Consider the following 20939-nt stretch of genomic DNA (forward strand, 5'->3'; position numbering starts at 1 on the left):
CGGTCCTCCCCCCCATGTCTGGGAGTGCTGCAGCGTGACAGCGGGGATGCAGAGTCCCATCTGATCTGCAGCTCCCGGAAATACACGACTGTGCAGAGTATACACACACATTTTATTGCACAGTGTACACACATACATACAGCACACACAAACGAAATCAGTAACACTCACGCACATGTCACAAGCTGCTCATCCATATAAAGATATCAATCATTGTTTATGTTGCGCTTTTGATTGGGGTGCTGCACAGTGTGACTGCTGCCATTAGTCACAAGTAACGTTCCACTACTCTACCACAAAGGTTGTTTAGGCTACAGTACTGAAGGTGCAATCGCCAGTGGACAAGGCATAATCTCTGCTTCCTCTTTGAACTGGTATGGCATCAATACTGTGCCCTTCTGTGCTGCAGTGGAAATGCAACTCCTTCACTGACTGCATCAACCTTATAGAATTTGTTTTCATTTTTTGTAGTACATTACCAACATCACTATTTCATGTATTGAGTACAGAACAGATTTCATGACCTGGGAGTGATCTGTTTTTCTTGTTCTTAATAGTGATCCAAGTTATGATCCAGAGGATGGTTATGATCAGGGGTTGGAGCTGTTTCATTTTTCAAGGAACACAAACGGAACCAGGAACGAAAGGGATCCATACTGTCCCGGAACAGAACTGTTATTTTAAAGCATAGGAACTGGTTAACAAAGTTATTTTATGTTCCAGGCATTTTGTTCCAGTCCCACCAAAAAATACAACAAAGCACCTATGCAAAGCCCTCTCTGTCCCTCAGAAACATATTCCAGTGTCTGCCTGCAGAAGCGAGGTTAAGAAGCGAGGTTTGGCGGGTCATGTTTTGGAGGACGCGTGACTCGTCCTTCACCTCCCTAGCCCGTTGGGGAGTTGCAGCGATGAGACAAGATCACAATTGGGGAGGGGAAAAAAGGGGGTAAAATACCAACTTTTTTTATTGATGATAATAATATGGCCCTTTTTTATAAAGTCCACTTATGTACACTACCGTTCAAAAGTTTGGGGTCACTTAGAAATGTCCTTGTTTTTGAAAGAAAAACACTTTTTTTTGTCCATTTCAAATAACATCAAATTGATCAGAAATACAGTGTAGACATTGTTAATGTTGTAAATGACTATTGTAGCTGGAAACGGCTTATTTTTTATGGAATATCCTCATAAGCGTACAGAGACCCATTATCAGCAACCATCACTCCTGTGTTCCAATGGCACGTTGTGTTAACTAATCTAAGTTCATCATTTTAAAAGGCTAATTGATCATTAGAAACCCTTTTGCAGTAATGTTAGCACAGCTGAAAACTGTTGTTCTGATTAAAAGAAGCAATAAGTAGTAGGGATGACCGGGGATATTGGCCGCCTTTAGACTAGTTTGTGGGTTCAATTACAGGCTCAATATGGCCAGAAACAAAGAACTTTCTTCTGAAACTCGTCAGTCTATTCTTGTTCTGAGGAATGAAGGCTATTCCATGTGAGAAATTGCCAAGAAACTGAAGATCTCGTACAACGCTGTGTACTACTCAAAAACATAGGTTTGTTGTAACATTTAAACTTCAAACATGTTTTAAATGTTTTGTGACAATGCAGCATTGCTGTATTTTGCACTCAAAAGATATTGCAGTTAAGTAGGCAGCCTAGGCTACTGCTCAAATGTTACTGTAATAGGCCTACATGTTTCTCCTTTGCATGTTGTTTTGTTTTTTAGATATTCGTTGTCAAGTTTTAAAAACCGAAGGCAGACTGCAACATTTTAGTAGTCCAGCTAGGACTGTAGCATGAGTCTCTACACTTTCCCTCCGCTGCGCTCTATAACGGGACACACGAAAGCACTGTAACTGAAGTTGAATTCAGATGCGAGCGCATCAGGCTGTAATTTCATAAAGTATATGACTAAACTGTTGGCTCATTTATACTCGCTTGTGTGTCCTATTCGGCCCGCTGGCCTCGTGTTTGACAGATGTGCACTAGCCTATTAACCACGTTATGACTGGCTTGTGATCATTGTCCTTGCTAGTTTGATTGTGTTGACATTTCCAGTGTTAGTTACAGTTGCCCGTTTTTGTTCAGAATATTGAGTCATTGAAACTGAAACAGTGGATCCCGAATGGGTGGAGGCAGCAAACAATGGGTGCATTTGTAAATTGCCTCCAGTGTGTCAGATGGCACTCTGGGTCGTTCATAAATTCAGAGTGTTGTCAGATTCTGTTAATAAATTCAGAGCGCACACTGACACAAATGAGAGAATCTGACCATTTTACTAGCCCTAGGAGAGCTGGTTAGGCTGTTTTCGTGTTATCTAGAGTGTTAGTGACCAACTGTGCTGCTGCCAACAATTGAATAACTTTTTTTGTCAATGTTTACTGACACCGGTCATTCAGCGGGTGTTGCGTGTTTGTAAATTAATCAGTTTTGCTACGCTCTGGCACACTCAGACGAGAGTGCTCTGAAATCGAAGTAGATAGCCAGAGTGAATTTACAAACGCACACAATGTACCAGGCCAGCTGTGATTTACAACCTGATGGCAATATTTTTTGGACAACCAAGATATGTATTGGTGAATTATATTAATCATGCATTGAACTCCATCCATATATTCTGCCAACAACAATGCCTTACTGTACGTCATGGAATTTTCAGTCAAATATAACTAGTTTTTAAAACCTCTAATGAAGTTAGTTTTGAAGCATAAACTGGGAATTTGATATTTTTTTACTATTATGTTTGTCTTTTTCATGACTGCAAAGTAGTTAAAATGCTGTCAGTTCTACTTTAAGCCTCAATCCTCTCTCAATCTGTGGTAGAAAAAGTACCCATATGTCATACTTGAGTAAAAGTAAAGATACCTTAATTAATAGAAAATGACTCAAGTGAAAGTCACCCAGTAAAATACTACTTGAGTAAAAGTCCTAAAGTATTTGGTCTTAAATATACTTAAGTATCAAAAGTAAATGTAATTGTTCAAATATACTTAAATTCCTTATACTAAGCAGACGCCACAACTTTCTTTTTTAAATTTCTTATTTACGGATAGCCAGGGGCAGACTCCAATATATAATTTACAAACGAAGCATTTGTGTTTAGTGAGTTGCCAGATCACAGGCAGTAGGGATGACCAGGGATATTATCTTGATAAGTGTGTGAATTGGACCATTTTCCTGTCCTGCTAAGCATTTGAAATGTAATGACTACTTTTGAGTTTCAGGAAAAATGTATGGAGTAAAAAGTACATTATTTTACTTAGGAATATAGTAGAGTAAAAGTTGCCAAAAATATAAATAAAGTACAGATACCTCAAAAAAACTACTTAAGTAGTACTTTAAAGTATTTTTACTTAAGTACTTTACACCACTGCTCACTCTACCTGCCGGCAAAATTTCAGTTGCATCTTGCGCCATAGGCTACACTTGTCTGTCACGCATGTAAACAACTAGCTTGCCTGCTCTGTCCCCACTTATTGGTGAAGTAACTTAATGAGCTAAATGTTTTTTTAAAAACGGTTGATTTCACTGGTTAAAAAAGGAACAGAACCTCCCAAGTGGCACAGCGGTCTAAGACACTGCATCGCAGTGCTAGAGGCGTCACTACAGACCCGGGTTCGATCCTACCAATTGGATATCACGAAATTAGGGAGAAAAGGGGTAAAATAACAATTAAAAAAGGAACAATATAAACCTGTACTTGCTGGTTGGAACAGTGGAATGGAATGCAACAAAGTGTGTTTCTGCTCAGAATGAAACGATTGGAAAATAATTTTGCTTACAACCCCTGGTTATGGTATGACTGGGCAAGTGAAGTGATGAGCAGAGAGGGAGGGAACAGTCCGCTCATGAGCAGGCAGATTCTGGTCTTACAAAAGGGAAATTGAGCAGCGGAGAGAATTCCTGTAAGCATCTTGTTGGCCATCTCCGTGTCGCGCTCGGCACGAGGCCCGAAACATAAAACACACAGAGCCCCCACTGTGACATCAGGAAATCCTTAGGGGTATTGTGCGTGTGTGTCTGTTTCTATGCGTGTGCACCCACATATGCATATACCATTCATCACTCCGCAATAGAAGATGAATAACGTTCCCCCCTGCCTGGAGAGCCCCTAATGCCCCCTTGGTCCGGGTCCTGTAAATCCTCCTATGTTTCATACAACGCTCGTAAATGGTAGCCACATTGAGTCCTGTTCTGTAACAGTTTAGATATTTCCTGCAAGATTCACAAATGTTAAATGTTACTTCATGTAAGACTCGGTTTCGCAAGACTCTCCCTCTCAGCTTTCCTCCCACAAGCTTTCTCTAAGATCGCCTGGACCGCAGTATGAAGTGGTGATATTCTTGTTTGGTTTCATCCTCAGTACTTCAATATGATATATTTCTCCTCCGTCTATCTACTGGTAGGGTCCCACTATATTGCTCTTTCAGATCAGCAGCTAAGTGTATTAGATTGGACACAGGCAGGAAAGACACTTTAAGGTATTGAGATCCATCCAGTTTTTCCTCATTCAGCCCTAGACAGCCCTTTTAGCCTGTGTCATGCGGTCCCATATTCCCTCCAGAGCAGCAGTGGAGTTTATTTGCTTGACTTTGGGCCAGTGTGTGATGAGGCTGTTGCTGTTTGGATAGAGGGGGCCTGCTCCTCTCGCCTCACCCCATGTTGACTATCTGGGTGTTGCCGCTGGAACCCCTTCAAACCCCAGGAACGTGCACATACACACACACACCCTGCCTGCCTGCCTGCTTGGGATCGAAGAATCTCGACACAATCTAAACATACAGACAGGAAGTGTGTGTGTGTGTTTGTGGAATTGTGTTTAGAAGTGTTGATGTCTGTTTGTTGCTTTTCACAATGATTGTATACATATCGAACGGCTGTTATTTGAAATAGTCTTCTAACTCGTTTCCTCTCTCTAGCTTTTTTCCCCCCCAGTTCAGTCTTTCTCTCTCTGGCTGTGTATTTTACTTAGCTGTTGAAGAGGACTATACACATGAGATATATTGTATTATGCTTGTGAAGCTGTGGTACTTCGGGGATGAAAAAGCGCTCCAGAAACATAAAAATCTACATCTGTTAAAATATTTGTTTTTTGTTCTGTGTGAAAGTCTTCACGGGAGATGTCCAATTTTTTTATTTCATTTTTGGTAGATTTTGGTCGGCCTCCATAAAGATTGCAGAGGAAGCAATAGCACAAGCAAGTAGAATTCCCCAATATTCTCTGGTGGGCTTTAAAACCCCCAACCTTCCTTAGCGAAGTTCCATCCAGCTAACTCTTCCCTTAAAGCAGTGGTCACCAACCTTTATTGAGTCAAGATCACTTTTGGAGTCAAAATAGCAAGCCACGGTCTACCGCTCTTTTTTTTTTTTTTTTTACATGACTTCAAAAATGGACGCCTATGCAACAATAACCTAATAGAAACTGTTGTGTCAGAATGAGGTTTGTGCAGTAGGCGTAGTACATTATCACAACATATTGACTATGCTTGGCCTGACAATATTGTTCTTCTCAGACCATATATTTCAAAACTCTAAATTTAATTACAAAATGTATCAGTGGTTGAAGCACTTATTGTACTGGACTGATGAGACCTGCATCTGATGGTCAGTCTCATCAGAGGGAGGGAGAGAGCAGCAGCGGGCCCACCTCTCAGGGTTCCTGCTCTCTCCTTAGCTCCGGTGAGACTGACCAGAGACAGGGGTCTTCCACCTGATGGCGAAACTGGAGTCGCACCACATTATTGATGCCTCATGCACAAATTCATGTTGTTCCTATTACCAGAGGAAATGTAATATTCCTTGATATTAAAATAGACACGATGAGCTGCTAATAATGAAAATGCAGGTCTATCGATACACTTGGCTAATGGCTACTCATTCGTTGCAGCTGCTGTGCTGGTAGTAGCGCGAGTGGAAGTAGGGAGAAACATGTTTGTGTTGTAATTTTTTCAATATAAAAACAGTGCTGAATAAAAACTTAAACATGAACTCGCTCATAAAAACAGCAGCTCTTTCCTGTGTTCTTTGACCGTCTCTCTCTGGTCATGGTTTTAAGTTATGAAATCTCACGTCGGCTAGAATCAAACTTTGCTGTGGGTCCGGTCGTGGAAGCTTCGCCTATGAAGCTATGATTTGAGCAGTGTGGGTGTCGCACGTGCGCCGTCGTGGGGGCCGGGGGTGCTGCCGCCACACTGAAGTGGTACTCATACAAATTTGAGAAAATCTGCAAGGAAGAATGGGGGGGGGGAAATCCCTAAATGCAGATGTGCAAAGCTGATACAGACATACCCAAGATGACTCCGCTGTAATCACCAAGGTGCTTCTACAAAGTATTGTGTAGATGAGATTTATGTTTTTCATTTTCAATCAATGTGCAAAAAACATGCTTTCACTTTGTCGTTATGGGATATTATGTGTAGATGGGTGAGAGGAAAAATATACACTGCTCAAAAAAATTAAGGGAACACTAAAATAACACATCCTAGATCTGAATGAATGAAATATTCATAATAAATACTTTTTTCTTTACATAGTTGAATGTGCTGACAACAAAATCACACAAAAATGATCAATGTAAATCAAATGTATCAACCCATGGAGGTCTGGATTTGGAGTCACACTCAAAATTAAAGTGGAAAACCATACTACAGGCTGATCCAACTTTGATGTAATGTCCTTAAACAAGTCAAAATGAGGCTCAGTAGTGTGTGTGGCCTCCACGTGCCTGTATGACCTCCCTACAACGCCTGGGTATGCTCCTGATGAGGTGCTCTGGATCTATCTGTGGATGCAACGTTGGCGTTGGTGGATGGAGCGAGACATGATGTCCCAGATGTGCTCAATTGGATTCAGGTCTGGGGAACGGGCGGGCCATCCATAGCATCAATGCCTTCCTCTTGCAGGAACTGCTGACACACTCCAGCCACATAGGTCTAGCATTGTCTTGCATTAGGAGGAACCCAGGGCCAACCGCACCAGCATATGGTCTCACAAGGGGTCTGAGGATCTCATTCTCGTGTACCTAATGGCAGTCAGGCTACCTCTGGCGAGCACATGGAGGGCTGTGCGGCCCCCCAAAGAAATGCCACCCCACACCATGACTGACCCATCGCCAAACCGGTCATGCTGGAGGATGTTGCAGCAGCAGAACGTTCTCCACGGCGTCTCCAGACTCTGTCACGTCTGTCACATGTGCTCAGTGTGAACCTGCTTTCATCTGTGAAGAGCACAGGGCGCCAGTGGCGAATTTGCCAATCTTGGTGTTCTCTGGCAAATGCAAAACGTCCTGCACGGTGTTGGGCTGTAAGCACAACCCCCACCTGTGGACGTCGGGCCCTCATACCACCTCATGGAGTCTGTTCTGACCGTTTGAGCAGACACATGCACATTTGTGGTCTGTTGGAGGTCATTTTGCAGGGCTCTGGCAGTGCTACACCTCTCCTCCTTGCACAAAGACTGAGGTACGCGTCCTGCTGCTGGGTTGTTGCCCTCCTACGGCCTCCTCCACGTCTCCTGATGTACTGCCTGTCTCTGGTAGCGCCTCCATGCTCTGGACACTACGCTGACAGACACAGCAAACCTTCTTGCCACAGCTCGCATTGATGTGCCGTCTCGGATGAGCTGCACTACCTGAGCCACTTGTGTGGGTTGTAGACTCCGTCTCATGCTACCACTAGAGTGAAAGCACCGCCAGCATTCAAAAGTGACCAAAACATCAGCCAGGAAGCATAGGAACTGAGAAGTGGTCTGTGGTCACCACCTGCAGAACCACTCCTTTATTGGGGTGTCTTCGCTAAATTATGGCCTATAATTTCCACCTTTTGTCTATTCCATTTGCACAACAGCATGTGAAATGTATTGTCAATCAGTGTTGCTTCCTAAGTGGACAGTTTGATTTCACAGAAGTGTGATTGACTTGGAGTTACATTGTGTTGTTTAAGTGTTCCCTTTATTTTTTTGAGCAGTGTATATTTAATCCATTTTGAATTCAGGCTGTAACACAACATGTGGAATAAATCAAGGGGTATGAATACTTTCTGAAGGCACCTTATGCATCAACTGACTCACAGGATTTTACTCAATGAATTGATGTCTCCGTTATGTACTGTAAAAACCTTTTGGTTACGATGGGTTGAAGATTGTCATGATACCCATCTTCTTTGAACATTGAACCTGATTAGTTATTAAAGGTAGATGCATCGTGGCTGAAAGCAGTTTGATAGATTATTATTGGTATATGATCAATGCCTATTTCCCAGACTTTCCCACACCATGGGTTGGGGCAGAATCACTCTTAGTGTTTATATGGAGACTAGAGATCATGCGCCTCCTATTTTTATAATTCCTGTTGTACCAGAGTCACAGATTACCATCTATACACACAGTCCTCTCTGTCAGTTGTTTTTGAAGTGTTAGCAAACAGAGGCCCGTCCCTCTACGAGCGAGAGGGATAGAGAGACAGAACAAGGGGGCGTGGGAGAGGAAGAGAAGGCATGAGTGCATGTACATCCACATGTGATTGTTTGTGTGCATTGTGCCCTATGTAACTACGTGCAAGAGAAAGAGGGAAAGAAAATATTAGAGGCCCTGTTGCATTCTGTCTGGGCTAATGCAGGCAGGCGGCGGGCGCTGCTCCCAGCCCCTCTGTAGAATAACATTATCTAACCCAAAACAACGGGAGAGTGATGGAGCCAGCCCACACAACCAGGCCCAGCTGCGCATGCAGGGACCGCAGCCAAACCAAAACGCTGAAGCCCAGGCTTTACACTGCAGACAAGCGCTGCCTGGAAAACAGTCCTCTATAGAGAGCACGAGAGACCTCCACCAGGTTAGGATGTTAGCACAAACTGCAAAAGCCTTATGCAAGGTTATCCTTTTTATTGTTAAAAATAACATGTTATGATGGATTATTTGATTTAAAGCAGTTTGTGGCCTGTGTTGTCCAGCAGTTAGAGCCGCACTGACCCCGGAAAACATACAGTATATTATGTCATATTCAGCATGGGTTTGAATCCAGCCCACTGCTCTTTGACTCGACCTCTCCTACCTTGACCTCTAGTAGAACGCTTCAACAACTGTATTAGTTGTTCAAGTAGTAGCTTGAAGGGAAAGCCGCATACTGTATCACTATAGCTAAAAGCCTATTGGTCTGCTCGATGGAACACATCTGATTCTTATATTTACATCTGGCTGTAGCAATATTTATATCGAAGTAAAAAATAAAATAAATAAAAAGATTTATCATTTTCCAGCCAACAGCTGTCTGCGAGTTAAAAAGGTCAAATATGTAATGTTGTCCCATTTCATCAATCTCAACTGTCATTCTACTTTAGTAGGATAGGGACTTTAAAAATATCCAAAGCTGTTGATTTCCTGATTTTTAATCTCGCTCATCCAGCTGCAGGGCTGAAAACTCCAGAATCCAATTTGTACAGTCGAATCTGAACGTTGTCGGATTGATGTTGGATTGGGATGAGGAGAGGTTTCTCTTGATGGAACAGGGAGGAGCAGGCTTTTGGGTTTCTCTCTCGGCAAGAGAGGTTTGTGTCCTCCGTGAATCTTTCTTTTTTAAGCAGTATTGTCAGTCAGTTTATTTAACCTTAGATATTAAATAAGATTTAAATTAGATAAACAGTCATACCCTTTTTTATTCGACACTTACAACCATTTTACATTAAAATGGAAGTACCAGTGTAGCCTTGTCATTTGGAACTGGGATTCCATGGTATCCTTCAGACAAATTAGGACAAATTAAATAGTGAAATAGCATGAAGGTGAAGGGTAATGCAGTTTTGCCCTTGGATTACTACAGTTCTCATCATGTAAGTAACATTGAGCAATGGCTTTGTTACTCATTGTATGCCTTCTAGTGCCATCTGCTGGAATAAAGGTGTCGCTCTTATGGTGGAAATCAATTTGTAGTTAAAACCGGATAACATGCACAAATTGTCACATTGCATGTTAGGTTTAGTATGTTTTGTGCTCACCGTGGTCATTTCTGCCATTGTACTGTAGATTCCATAGGCATATACTGCAGATATGCTACAAGGCTGCCATAAATATACCAGAATAGTGTTCATTTGTTGTAGGCAAAGGCTTTGGCAAAATAAATAGACAATTCAACACCAATAGAGTAGATCTATAAGATCAGTTTGGGCTGTTTAAGAAAAATAATAATAAAGTATTCAGAGCATTTATTCACTCATCAGAAGCATTCATCCTCTGACATTAGTATTTTCCACCACAAGAGGGAGTTTAGGGCAGCAAAATGCACAACTTTCCTGAAGTGGCACACGATTATGCAAGAGCGAGACACTTTGTATTTGCATGTCTCTCCACATGTGGGTCTTCCAGAATTCTGTCAGTGTCTCTGTCCATACTAATAGTGAGAATCAGGGATATGTTGTTCAGAGAGATGTTTAGGTCAGAAGCTGACTGTTTGTGTAAATGTACAGAGTTGTGCTTGCCTTCTCCTTTTCGTTCTGACACTTGTAATACAGATCTTTTAAAGAGGACAAAGCTCCAGCTGCCTCATCTCCACAGCCTGTCCAGAGTACAGTGTTTAAACTGACAGCGTGGCACACAGCCCAGGGACTCACGCACCCACCCACCGGCCAGGGTTTCCGTCGTGAAAATGCGTCGCCGGACATTTGACCGGCAGCGTTTCAATTTACCGGACATTTGAGAAAATCTCCCTCGACCTCTTGTCTCACCCACTCAGACAAACAAATAGACACACAGGAATACATTACCACCCCCATACAATTCCCTACACTATGGTGACACCCTCCCCTTTTCACACACACAAACACAGTGGTGCTTGTACGGTGCCTTCAAAAAGTATTCATACCCCTTGACTTATTCCACGTTTTGTTGTTACAGCCTGAATTCAAAATGGATTAAATGGTTTTTTTCTCACCCATCTACACACAATACCCCATAATGACAAAGTGAAAACATGTTTTTAGAAATGTTTGTAAATTTATTGAACATGAAATATCAAATTTACATAAGTATTCACACCCCTGAGTCAATACATGTTACCTTTGGCAGTGATTACAGCTGTGAATCTTTTTGGTTAAGTCTCTAAGAGCTTGGCACACTTGGATTGTAAAATATTTGCACATTTATTATTTTTACAATTCAAACTCTGTCAAGTTGGTTGTTGATCATTGCTAGACAGCCATTTTCATTTCTTGCCATAGATTTTAAAGCTGATTTAAGTCAAAACTGTAACTAGGTCACTCAATAACATTCAATGTCGTCTTGGTAAGCATCTCCAGTGTATGTTTTGCCTTGTTTTTTTAGGTTATGTCCTGCTGAAAGGTGAATTTGTCTCCCAGTGTCTGTTGGAAAGCAGACAACCAGGTTTTCCTCTAGAATTTTGCCTGTGCCTGGCTCTATTACGTTTATTTTTATCCTAAAAAAAAAACTCCCTAGTCCTTACCGATGACAAGCATACCCATAACATGATGCAGCCACCAACCATGCCCGAAAATATGAAGTAGTACTCAGTGTTGTGTTGGATTTGCCCCAATCCCAAAATGTTTTTGTTGCAGTTTTACTTTAGTGTCTTATTGCAAACAGGATGCATGTTTTGGAATATTTGTATTCTGTACAGGCATCTTTCTTTTCACTCTGTCATGTAGGTTAGTATTGTGAAGTAACTACCATGTTGATCCATCCTCCGTTTTCTCCCATCTCAGCCATTAAAATCTCTAACTGTTTTAAAGTCACCATTGGCCTAAAGGTAAAATCGCTGAGCGGTTTCCTTCCTCACTCCGGTAACTGAGTTAGAAAGGACGTCTGTATCTTTGTAGTTACTAGGTGTATTGATACACCATCCAAATCACCCGTCGACCAATAGGTGCCCTTTGCAAGGCATTGGAAAACCTCCCTAGTTTTTGTGGTTGACTGTTTTGAAATTCACTTCTCAACTGAGGGACCTTACAGATAATTGTATGTGTAGGGTACAGAGATGAGGTAGTCATTCAAAAATCATGGTTAACATTATTATTGCATCCATGCCAATTATTATGTGACTTGTTCAGCACATTTTTACTGCTGAATTTATTTAGGCGTGCTGTAACAAAGGGGTTGCATTAACAAAGGTCCGGTGTGGCTCAGTTGGTAGAGCATAGCGCTTGCAACGCTAGGTCTATTGGGTTCTGAATACTGATTTGACTCCAGGCATTTCAGCTTTTCATTTTTAAGTTGTAAACATTTCTAAAAATGAAATTCCACCTTCACATTATTGAGTTTTGTGTGTAGGTGACACAAGGTCGTTGATTACTCCCCTTGCGTTGGAGCCATGTCATTCTTTGGTTACTAGGCGTAACCCCCATTTTCCATTTGCAGTTGCTAGCCAAGCACAAAGTAATGCGTCATCGACAACTTCATTACTGAAACTATCAGATGGACATCATTTTAAACTAGGTATGTCATCTGGTATCAGAGTCTTATACAGCGGGCTTCAAAAGTATTGGGACAGTGATCCATTTTTGTTGGTTGTTTTGACTCTGTACTCCAGCACTTTGGATTTGAAATTGCACTTAAACCTCAGTCATTGTATAGACTGTCAATATTTTTTTTATTTTTTTTTACTGAAGTGCAAAAGCCTATAGTGCTCTACACCCCTGTGCATCTAGGTATTAGCTGTTCAGGCATCAAATTACAGTTGGAAAGAGGAGATATAGAAAGTTTAATAGACAGACTAAGTTAGTAAAACAATTACTTATAATCATTAGTAAACATATCTGTTTGGGCTTCTTGCTGTTCATTTGCAATTATGTTCCGGCCCGCCGACCATCTGCTCAAGAAAAAATTGGCGCGCGACTCAATCTAGTTGATGATCCCTGCTATAGGTAGAGGGATGAATCCTAACCTTGAGGCATTTACGTAAAATGTTGACTTAGTCATGCATTAATGTAATGGTTGACTATTTTAAGTTCAAATTCGCCTTAAGCGCAATTCAGGGTTCACCCCATTATTTCGGACGCTGAACACTAAAAGTAGGGGTCTGTGTSGAGAAGCCTATGTTAATGTGTAATGATGCAGATGTTGCAACTTTTTTATTTATTTAAAAAATATATATATTTTAGAGGCGTGCAATTTATTCAGATTAACAAACTTTTCAATGGCGTGTAGAAACACTGTGCTGTCTTGTCTGGCCTCTTGGCAGTGTGTGGTTCCAGCTGAGTAAACCCTGCTGTGTTCATCTGAAAAGAGAGCTCTCCCTCTTCTTTAAATGAGAACACTTTCTCCCTCCCTAGACCATGTTTTCATATGTTAGATGTGTACCTATGCTAACATTTGAAAGTGCCAGCAAGCTGTAATGCTAGTGATGTAGTTAGCTCTAATCCTAGTAGTGATATTCCCTTGGATCTGCACCATGGCACCTGACCCCCTGTGCGCTTTTGCCGTTTCCAGGGAGACAGAGGAACAGGCTGGAGCCAATGGACACCATCTTCGTCAAGCAAGTGAAGGAGGGAGGCCCTGCCCACGGAGCTGGACTCTGTACAGGTAACAACAGCATGACTCATGTTTCGTGCCACTTATTTTTTGAAAGGGAAGTGGGATACCTAGTCAGTTGCACAAATGAATGCATTTAACCGAAATGTGTCTTCCGCATTTCTCTAAATCAGAGAGGTGTGGGGGGCTGCCTTAATCGACATCCACATCATCGGCGCCCGGGGAGCAGTTATTGTTGGGGGTTAACTGCCTTGCTCAAGGGGCAGATTTTTCCACCTTGCTGACCTTTCGGTTAGTGGCCCAACGCTTTTAACCGCTAGGCTACCTGCTACCCCTGATTTGACTACACAATATAGATACATTTCCCTGACGCTTGTGGATTATCAAGACCACATTCACTTCTATATCAATTGCTTGTTGTCAAAACAAAGGTTTGTCTTGTCATCTAATTTAATTAAAGCCAATCAGAGAATGTGTCACTATATACGCATGCAATGCCACTGTACTCTCGGCGCTGTTGGTTGGCTACATGGCAGGAACGGCAAAGTGGCACAGACTAGGGTTGAATATTTTCCCACAAATGTCCTACAAATGTTCCATCCAAGAATAAATCACTTCCTGGTAACCTGGTATTTCCTGCCAAAACTGGAAGTGTCATTCTAAAACGTATAAATATATCTGGATTTGATTAGAGCTTTGATCAACATGAACATTCAAGCCTGATGCTACCTAAGCCTGATGAGCCATACAAGTAAGGCCATTTTATGATCCCAAGCCGTTATCCAATACATAGCCTATGATATAGGCTACCGCACATTACGCACAACAGAAAAACATTGAAGACATTAGATGTCGCTGTGCTCTCTTGGGTAATAAATGAAACAAGCTCCAATAGCCTAATCTTTTTGAATGTGTGGACTGTATTACTGTACTGTATTATATGGATTGGAATTACGGACCTCATTCGAACCATGAAGGTTGGCGAGAACATGCCATGCTGGTGCAGAACATGTGACATACAAAGTTTCAGTTATATGCTAGTGAATTTGATTTTGAAATATAATATTTTACATTTGTATAATTAGTAGGCTGGCACATATATACAGTGGCAAGAAAAAGTATGTGAACCCTTTGGAATTACCTGGATTTCTGCATAAATTGGTCATCAAATTTGATCTGATCTTCATCTAAGTCACACAATAGACAAACATAGTGTGCTTAAACTAATAACACACTATTGTATTTTTCTTGTCTATATTGAATACATCATTTAAACATTCACAGTGTAGGTTGGAAAAAGTATGTGAACCCCTAGGCTAATGACTTCTCCAAAATCTAATTGGAGTCAGCAAACCTGGAGTCCAATGAGATGAGTTTGGAGATGTTTGTTAGAGCTGCCTTGCCCTATAAAAAAACATTCACAAAATTTGAGTTTGCTATTCTCAAGAAGCATTGCCTGATGTGAACCATGCCTCGAACAAAAGAGATCTCAGAAGACCTAAGATTAAGAATTGTTGACTTGCATAAAGCTGGAAAGGGTTACAAAGGTATCTCAAAGACTTGATGTTCATCAGTCCACGGTAAGACACATTTTATATAAATGGAGAAAGTTCAGCACTGTTGCTATTCTCCCTTGGAGTGGCTGTCCTGCAAAGATGACTTGGGAGGACATGGGAGACACAATGGGAGGACATGGGAGGACACAATGGAAGAAGCCACTGCTGTCCAAAAAAAAACACATGAAGTTTGCAAAAGTGCACCTGGGTGTTCCAGATGTTTACCAGCACTACTGGTAAAATATTCTGTGGACAGATTAAACTATAGTTGAGTTGTTTGGAAGGAACACACAACACTGTGTGGAGAAAAAAAGGTACAGCACACCAACATCAAAACATCATCCCAACTGTAAAGTATGGTGGAGGGAGCATCATGGTTTGGGGCGGCTTAGCTGCCTAAGGGCCTGGACAGCTTGCTATCATCGACAGAAATTATTTCCCAAGTTTATCAAGACCTTTTGCGGGAGAATGTTAGGCTATCTGTCCGCCAATTGAAGCTCAACATAAGTTGCCTGGTAATGCAACAGGACAATGACCCAAAACACAGAAGTAAATCAACAACAGAATGGCTTCAACAGAAGAAAATACGCCTTCTGGAGTGGCCCAGTCAGAGTCCTGACCTTAACCCGATTTGAGATGCTATGGCATGACCTCGAGAGCAGTTCACACCAGACAGCCCAAGAATATTGCTGAACTGAAACAGTTTTGTAAAGAGGAATGGTCAAATTCCTCCTGACCGTTGTGCAGGTCTGATCCGCAACTACAGAAAATGTTTGCTTGAGGTTATTGCTGCCAAAGGAGGGTCAACCAGTTATTAAATCCAAAGGTTCACATACTTTTCCCACTCTGCACTGTGAATGTTTACACGCTGTGTTCAATATAGACATGAAAACGTATAACTGTTTGTGTTATTAGTTTAACTAGACTGTGTTTGTCAATTGTTGTGACCTAGATGAAGATCAGATCATTATTATGACCAATTTATTCAGAAATCCAGGTATTTCCAAAGGGTTCACATACTTTTTCTTGCCGCTGTACCTTTCATAATATTTCCCCTAATGTTGTGCCATGTGCGTATTAGTCTACCTCCTCCTTCTCTATTGTTTCTTCATTCCTTCCTTCAACAGGCAAATGAAATGTTTTGTTGTCCTTATCTTCATCATTGTAATGACATGCTTGAATAATATAGGACTAGAATAAGATGCAGACGGCTATCACTTCTCTTCACGAAGATTGGCTGGTTGTGTGTTTCGCCAATCATAATGGGACCCATGTCATCCAAAAAGTTATACTTTTTACTCATCTGTCCATAGAACATTCTTCCAAGAGGTCTCGATGATCATCCAGCTGCTTCCAAGGTGCTTTTTGGCAAACGTCAGTCAACTTTTTGGATGAGATGGTTCCTGTTATGTCTGGCGAAAACCTAACACTGCATTCGACAGTAAGAACCTCATACCAACGGTCAAGCATGGTGGTGGTAGTTTGATGGTTTGCTGCCTCAGGACCTGGACAACTTACCTTAATAGAAGAAACCATGAATTCTGCTCTGAATCATAGAATTCTACAGGAGAATGTCAGGTCATCTGTCTGTAAGCTGAAGCGCAGCTGGGTCATGCAGTTCTGCATGCAAGAGCCAAAATTCCTCCACAGTGATGTGAGAGACTGATCAACAACTACAGGAAGCATTTGGTTGCAGTCATTGCAGCTAAAGGTGGCACAACCAGTTATTGAGTGTAAGGGTGCAATGACTTCTTCACATGGGAATTTGTTAATTAAATAAATAAAATAAGTATATATTTTTTTGTTTTTTGTTAACTCTGATGTTGGACGATTAGGCCTGGCCCACCGTCGGCGTTCCAATTCACCCCATAGGTGTTCGACGCGGTTGAGGTCAGGGCTCTGTGCAGGCTAGTCAAGTTCTTCCACACCGATCTCGACAAACTATTTCTGTTTGAACCTCACTTTGTGCATGGGGGCATTGTTATGCTGAAACAGGAAAGGGCTTTCCCCGCAAAGTTGAAAGCACAGAGACTTTTAGAATGTCATTGTATGCTGTAGTGTTAAGATTTTCCTTCACTGGAACCTAGCCCGAACCATGAAAAACAGCCCCAGACCATTATTCCTCCACCAAACTTTAGTTGGCATAGATGATTTTTATGTGCTACGCGATTCAGCACTCGGCAGTCCCGTTCTGTGAGCTTGTGTGGCCTACCACTTCGCAGCTGAGCCGTTGTTGCTCCTAGACGTTTCCACTTCACAATAACAGCACTTACAGTTGACCGGAGCAGCTCTAGCAGGGCAGAAATTTGGCGAACTGACTTGTTGGAAAGGTGGCATCCTATGACGGTGCCACGTTGAAAGTCACTGAGCTCTTCAGTACAGGGCATTCTACTGCCACTGTTTGTCTATGGAGAATGCATGGCTGTTTGCTATATTTTATACACCTGTCAGCAATGGTGTGGCTGAAATAGCCGAATCCACTCATTTGAAGGGGTGTACACTCATTGTGAACTGCCCTCCATACAGAGATGCGCTATCTGTCCACACCCTGAGCATTGATGATTGATCATGCAGATAGCAGAGGGTAGGCTGTGTCCTACCCTCTCCTCAGATAGCAGAGGGTGAAGCCAGATTTAGACATTGCATATAGTTTAACAGTTCTATTTCACGTTGTGCTGTTCATAGGAATTATTTATTATAATTGACTGGTTTCTCGCAGTTATGTATACTGTGAAAAGGGAGTGGGTCTGGGTGGTTGATCTTGGTTCCCGCTATTCAACCCTAGCACAGACACACAGCCTAGCTTTCTCTTTTTACTACTGAATAGCCCCTTTCCTGGGAAAGGAGTGCACTGGTTTTCCCACAATTAGCTCTACTCTGTCCATAACTCCCTCTAATCAGCTTCCTGTAGATCTCCTCTTCAGAAAACTTGAATGAAAAAGCCCGAGTGGCACCCAATTCCCTATAAAGTGCACTACTTTTGACCAGAGCCCTATGGGGGTGCGCTAAATAGAGTATAGGGTGCCATTTTAATTTGAGACGTAGGCACCGTGTACAGTAGGGTTGACTATAAACACATTTATGCAGTGTCACTATTCCCCTTTGATCCCAACACAGTCTTATCTGTCTGAGGGGAAATGCTACAGTACTGGGAGCTACATCCTTACCCAAGATGAGGGATTATTGGGCACACTGAGCAACACATTTTAAAATTGTCATATGGCGTTGCAACCATCCACTGTCAATGATTGTGTTTTTCGTTTCATATGCTACATGTCCATTGGAGACATTCAATGTGTTTTCAATGTGAATTCTCTTCCCTTCAGGGGACCGGATTGTAAAGGTGAACAGACAAAGTATCATTGGAAAGACGTACTCCCAAGTGATCGCTTTGATACAGAACAGGTAAGGGACTGCCTGCTTCTCTTATACATCACTCTCATGGAGTTTTACATGACGAAGGGGGGGTATTTTGAAACAATGCTAATAGGTTGCAGGAAACCTTACCAGGAAGTGCCTTATTAAAGTATTTAAGGCTATGCACATTTCAGAAACCTTGTCTCGTTTCGGTACTATCAAGATTAGATTAAGTGAAAATGAACAGCTTTTTGTTATTCTAATCATCCAAACGAAATATTTTTAAGTGAAATCTAAACCGTTTCCTTCTCTGAAAATTCAAAGGGTGCTATGTGGTGTCACAGAAATGCAATATCTCCAGGCACTTTTTCAAATGTTGCTCTACCCATTTAAAGTTCCTTGGAAATTGGCACACAGACATTGTTGAGCAATCCATGTGCCCATGGCATATATAACTGTCAGTTCCCAATGTTACTAAACCGTTACCCTCCTACTCATGAACATACCTTAAAGCTAAGTCTAAACTATACAAAAAAAAGTTTAGTTTTTACATGAACTATGTTGATTGTGCACACTACTGCTCCAACTCATAAGTGGAATCTCTACTACTTTTGTCCCTCTCACAGCGACACCTCGTTGGAACTATGTGTGATGCCAAAAGATGAGGACATTTTGCAGTTGGTAAGTACAATTAATTTAAGACCGTCCTCCTAACTTTGTGCTTGAATATCTTCCTTGATTATTGTTGACTAGAGAATTAAAGTCACTTGTGAAGGTTTCTGGGAATCATGAATTGATTTTGTTTGTGCCTAAAGTGGGATGGGTAGTTACTTTGTACTTTTTCTCAGAAGGTAGTTAGTTGTTCCCATATCCTAGTGCTGGACAGTGTACAGAATAGGGATTGTTAACCAGTTAAATGTAATCTACGTAATCCCCGAAAGTAATTCTTTATCATGAGGGCCATAAACAATAATTAGTAATGCTGCATACTCCAAGAAAAGTTAATCTCACCTTTCTGGTAAAAAATAGTTATACAGTTTAAGTCGGAAATGTACATACACTTAGGTTGGAGTCATTAAAACTCGTTTTTCAACCACTCCACAAATTAATTTCTTGTTAACAAACTATAGTTTTGGCAAGTCAGTTAGGACATCTACTTTGTGCATGATACAAGTCATTTTTCCAACAATTGTTTTCAGACTGATTATTTCACTTATAATTCACTGCATCACAATTCCAGTGGGTCAGAAGTTTACATACACTAAGTTGACTGTGCCTTTAAACAGCTTGGGAAATTCCAGAAAATTGTGTCATGGCTTTAGAAGCTTCTGATAGGCTAATTGACATCATTTGAGTCAATAGGAGGTGTACCTGTGGATTTATTTCAAGGCCTACCTTCAAACTCAGTGCCTCTTTGCTTGACATCATGGGAAAATCAAAAGAAATCAGCAAAGACGCCAGAAAAAGAATTGTAGACCTCCCACAAGTCTGGTTCATGCTTGGGAGCAATTTCCAAACGCCTGAAGGTACCACGTTCATTTGTACAAACAATAGTATGCAAGTATAAACACCATGAGACCATGCAGCTGTCATACGGCTCAGGAAGGAGACGCCTTCTGTCTCCTAGAGATGAACGTACTTTGGTGGGAAAAGTGCAAATCATTCCCAGAACAACAGCAAAGGACCTTGTGAAGATGCTGGAGGAAACGGGTACAAAAGTATCTATATCCACAGTAAAGCGAGTCCTATATCGACATAACCTGAAAGGCCGCTCAGCAAGGAAGAAGCCACTGCTCCAAAACCGCCATAAAAAAGCCAGACTACGGTTTGCAACTGCACATGGGGACAAAGATTGTACTTTTTAGAGAAATGTCCTCTGGTCTGATGATACAAAAATAGAACTGTTTGGCCATAATGACCATCGTTATGTTTGGAGGAAAAAGGGGAAGGCTTGCAATCCGAAGAACACCATCCCAACCGTGAAGCACGGGGGTGGCARCATCATGTTGTGGGGGTGCTTTGCTTCAGGATGGACTGGTGCACTTCACAAAATAGATGGCATCATGAGGATGGAAAATTATGTGGATATATTGAAGCACCATCTCAAGACATCAGTCAGGAAGTTAAAGCTTGGTCGCCAATTTGTCTTCCAAATGGACAATGACACCAAGCATACTTCCAAAGTTGTAGCAAAATGGCTTAAGGACAACAAAGTCAAGGTATTGGAGTGGCCATCACAAAGCCCTGACCTCAACCTTATAGAAAATTGGTGGGCAGAACTGAAAAACGTTTGACTCAAGTTAAACAATTTAAAAGCAATGCACCAAATTCTAATTGAGTGTATGTAAACTTCTGACCCTCTGGGAATGTGATGAAAGAAATAAAAGCTGAAATATATGATTCTCTCTACTATTATTCTGACATTTCACATTCTTAAAATAAAGTGGTGATACTAACTGACCTAAGATTGAATTTTTACTAGGATAAAATTTCAGGAATTGTGAAACTGACTTTAAATGTGTTTGGCTACGGTGTGTGTAAACTTCTGAC

General features: G+C 41.5%; 1 protein-coding gene across 4 annotated transcripts in view; it reads left to right on the top strand.

Moving 5' to 3' along the window:
• Positions 1–20939, top strand: part of arhgap21a (Rho GTPase activating protein 21a) — a 99135-nt gene that overhangs the window by 54362 nt on the left and 23834 nt on the right. For all 4 annotated transcript variants that reach the window (XM_023972273.2, XM_023972275.2, XM_023972274.2 and 1 more), the window contains exons 5-7: positions 13435–13527; positions 18359–18437; positions 19016–19070. In XM_023972273.2, the coding sequence (XP_023828041.1) occupies positions 13435–13527; positions 18359–18437; positions 19016–19070 (227 nt within the window). The remainder of the gene's footprint in view (positions 1–13434; positions 13528–18358; positions 18438–19015; positions 19071–20939) is intronic.

The sequence above is a fragment of the Salvelinus sp. IW2-2015 genome, linkage group LG27, assembly GCF_002910315.2.
Source record: "Salvelinus sp. IW2-2015 linkage group LG27, ASM291031v2, whole genome shotgun sequence".
NCBI lineage: Eukaryota > Metazoa > Chordata > Actinopteri > Salmoniformes > Salmonidae > Salvelinus > Salvelinus sp. IW2-2015.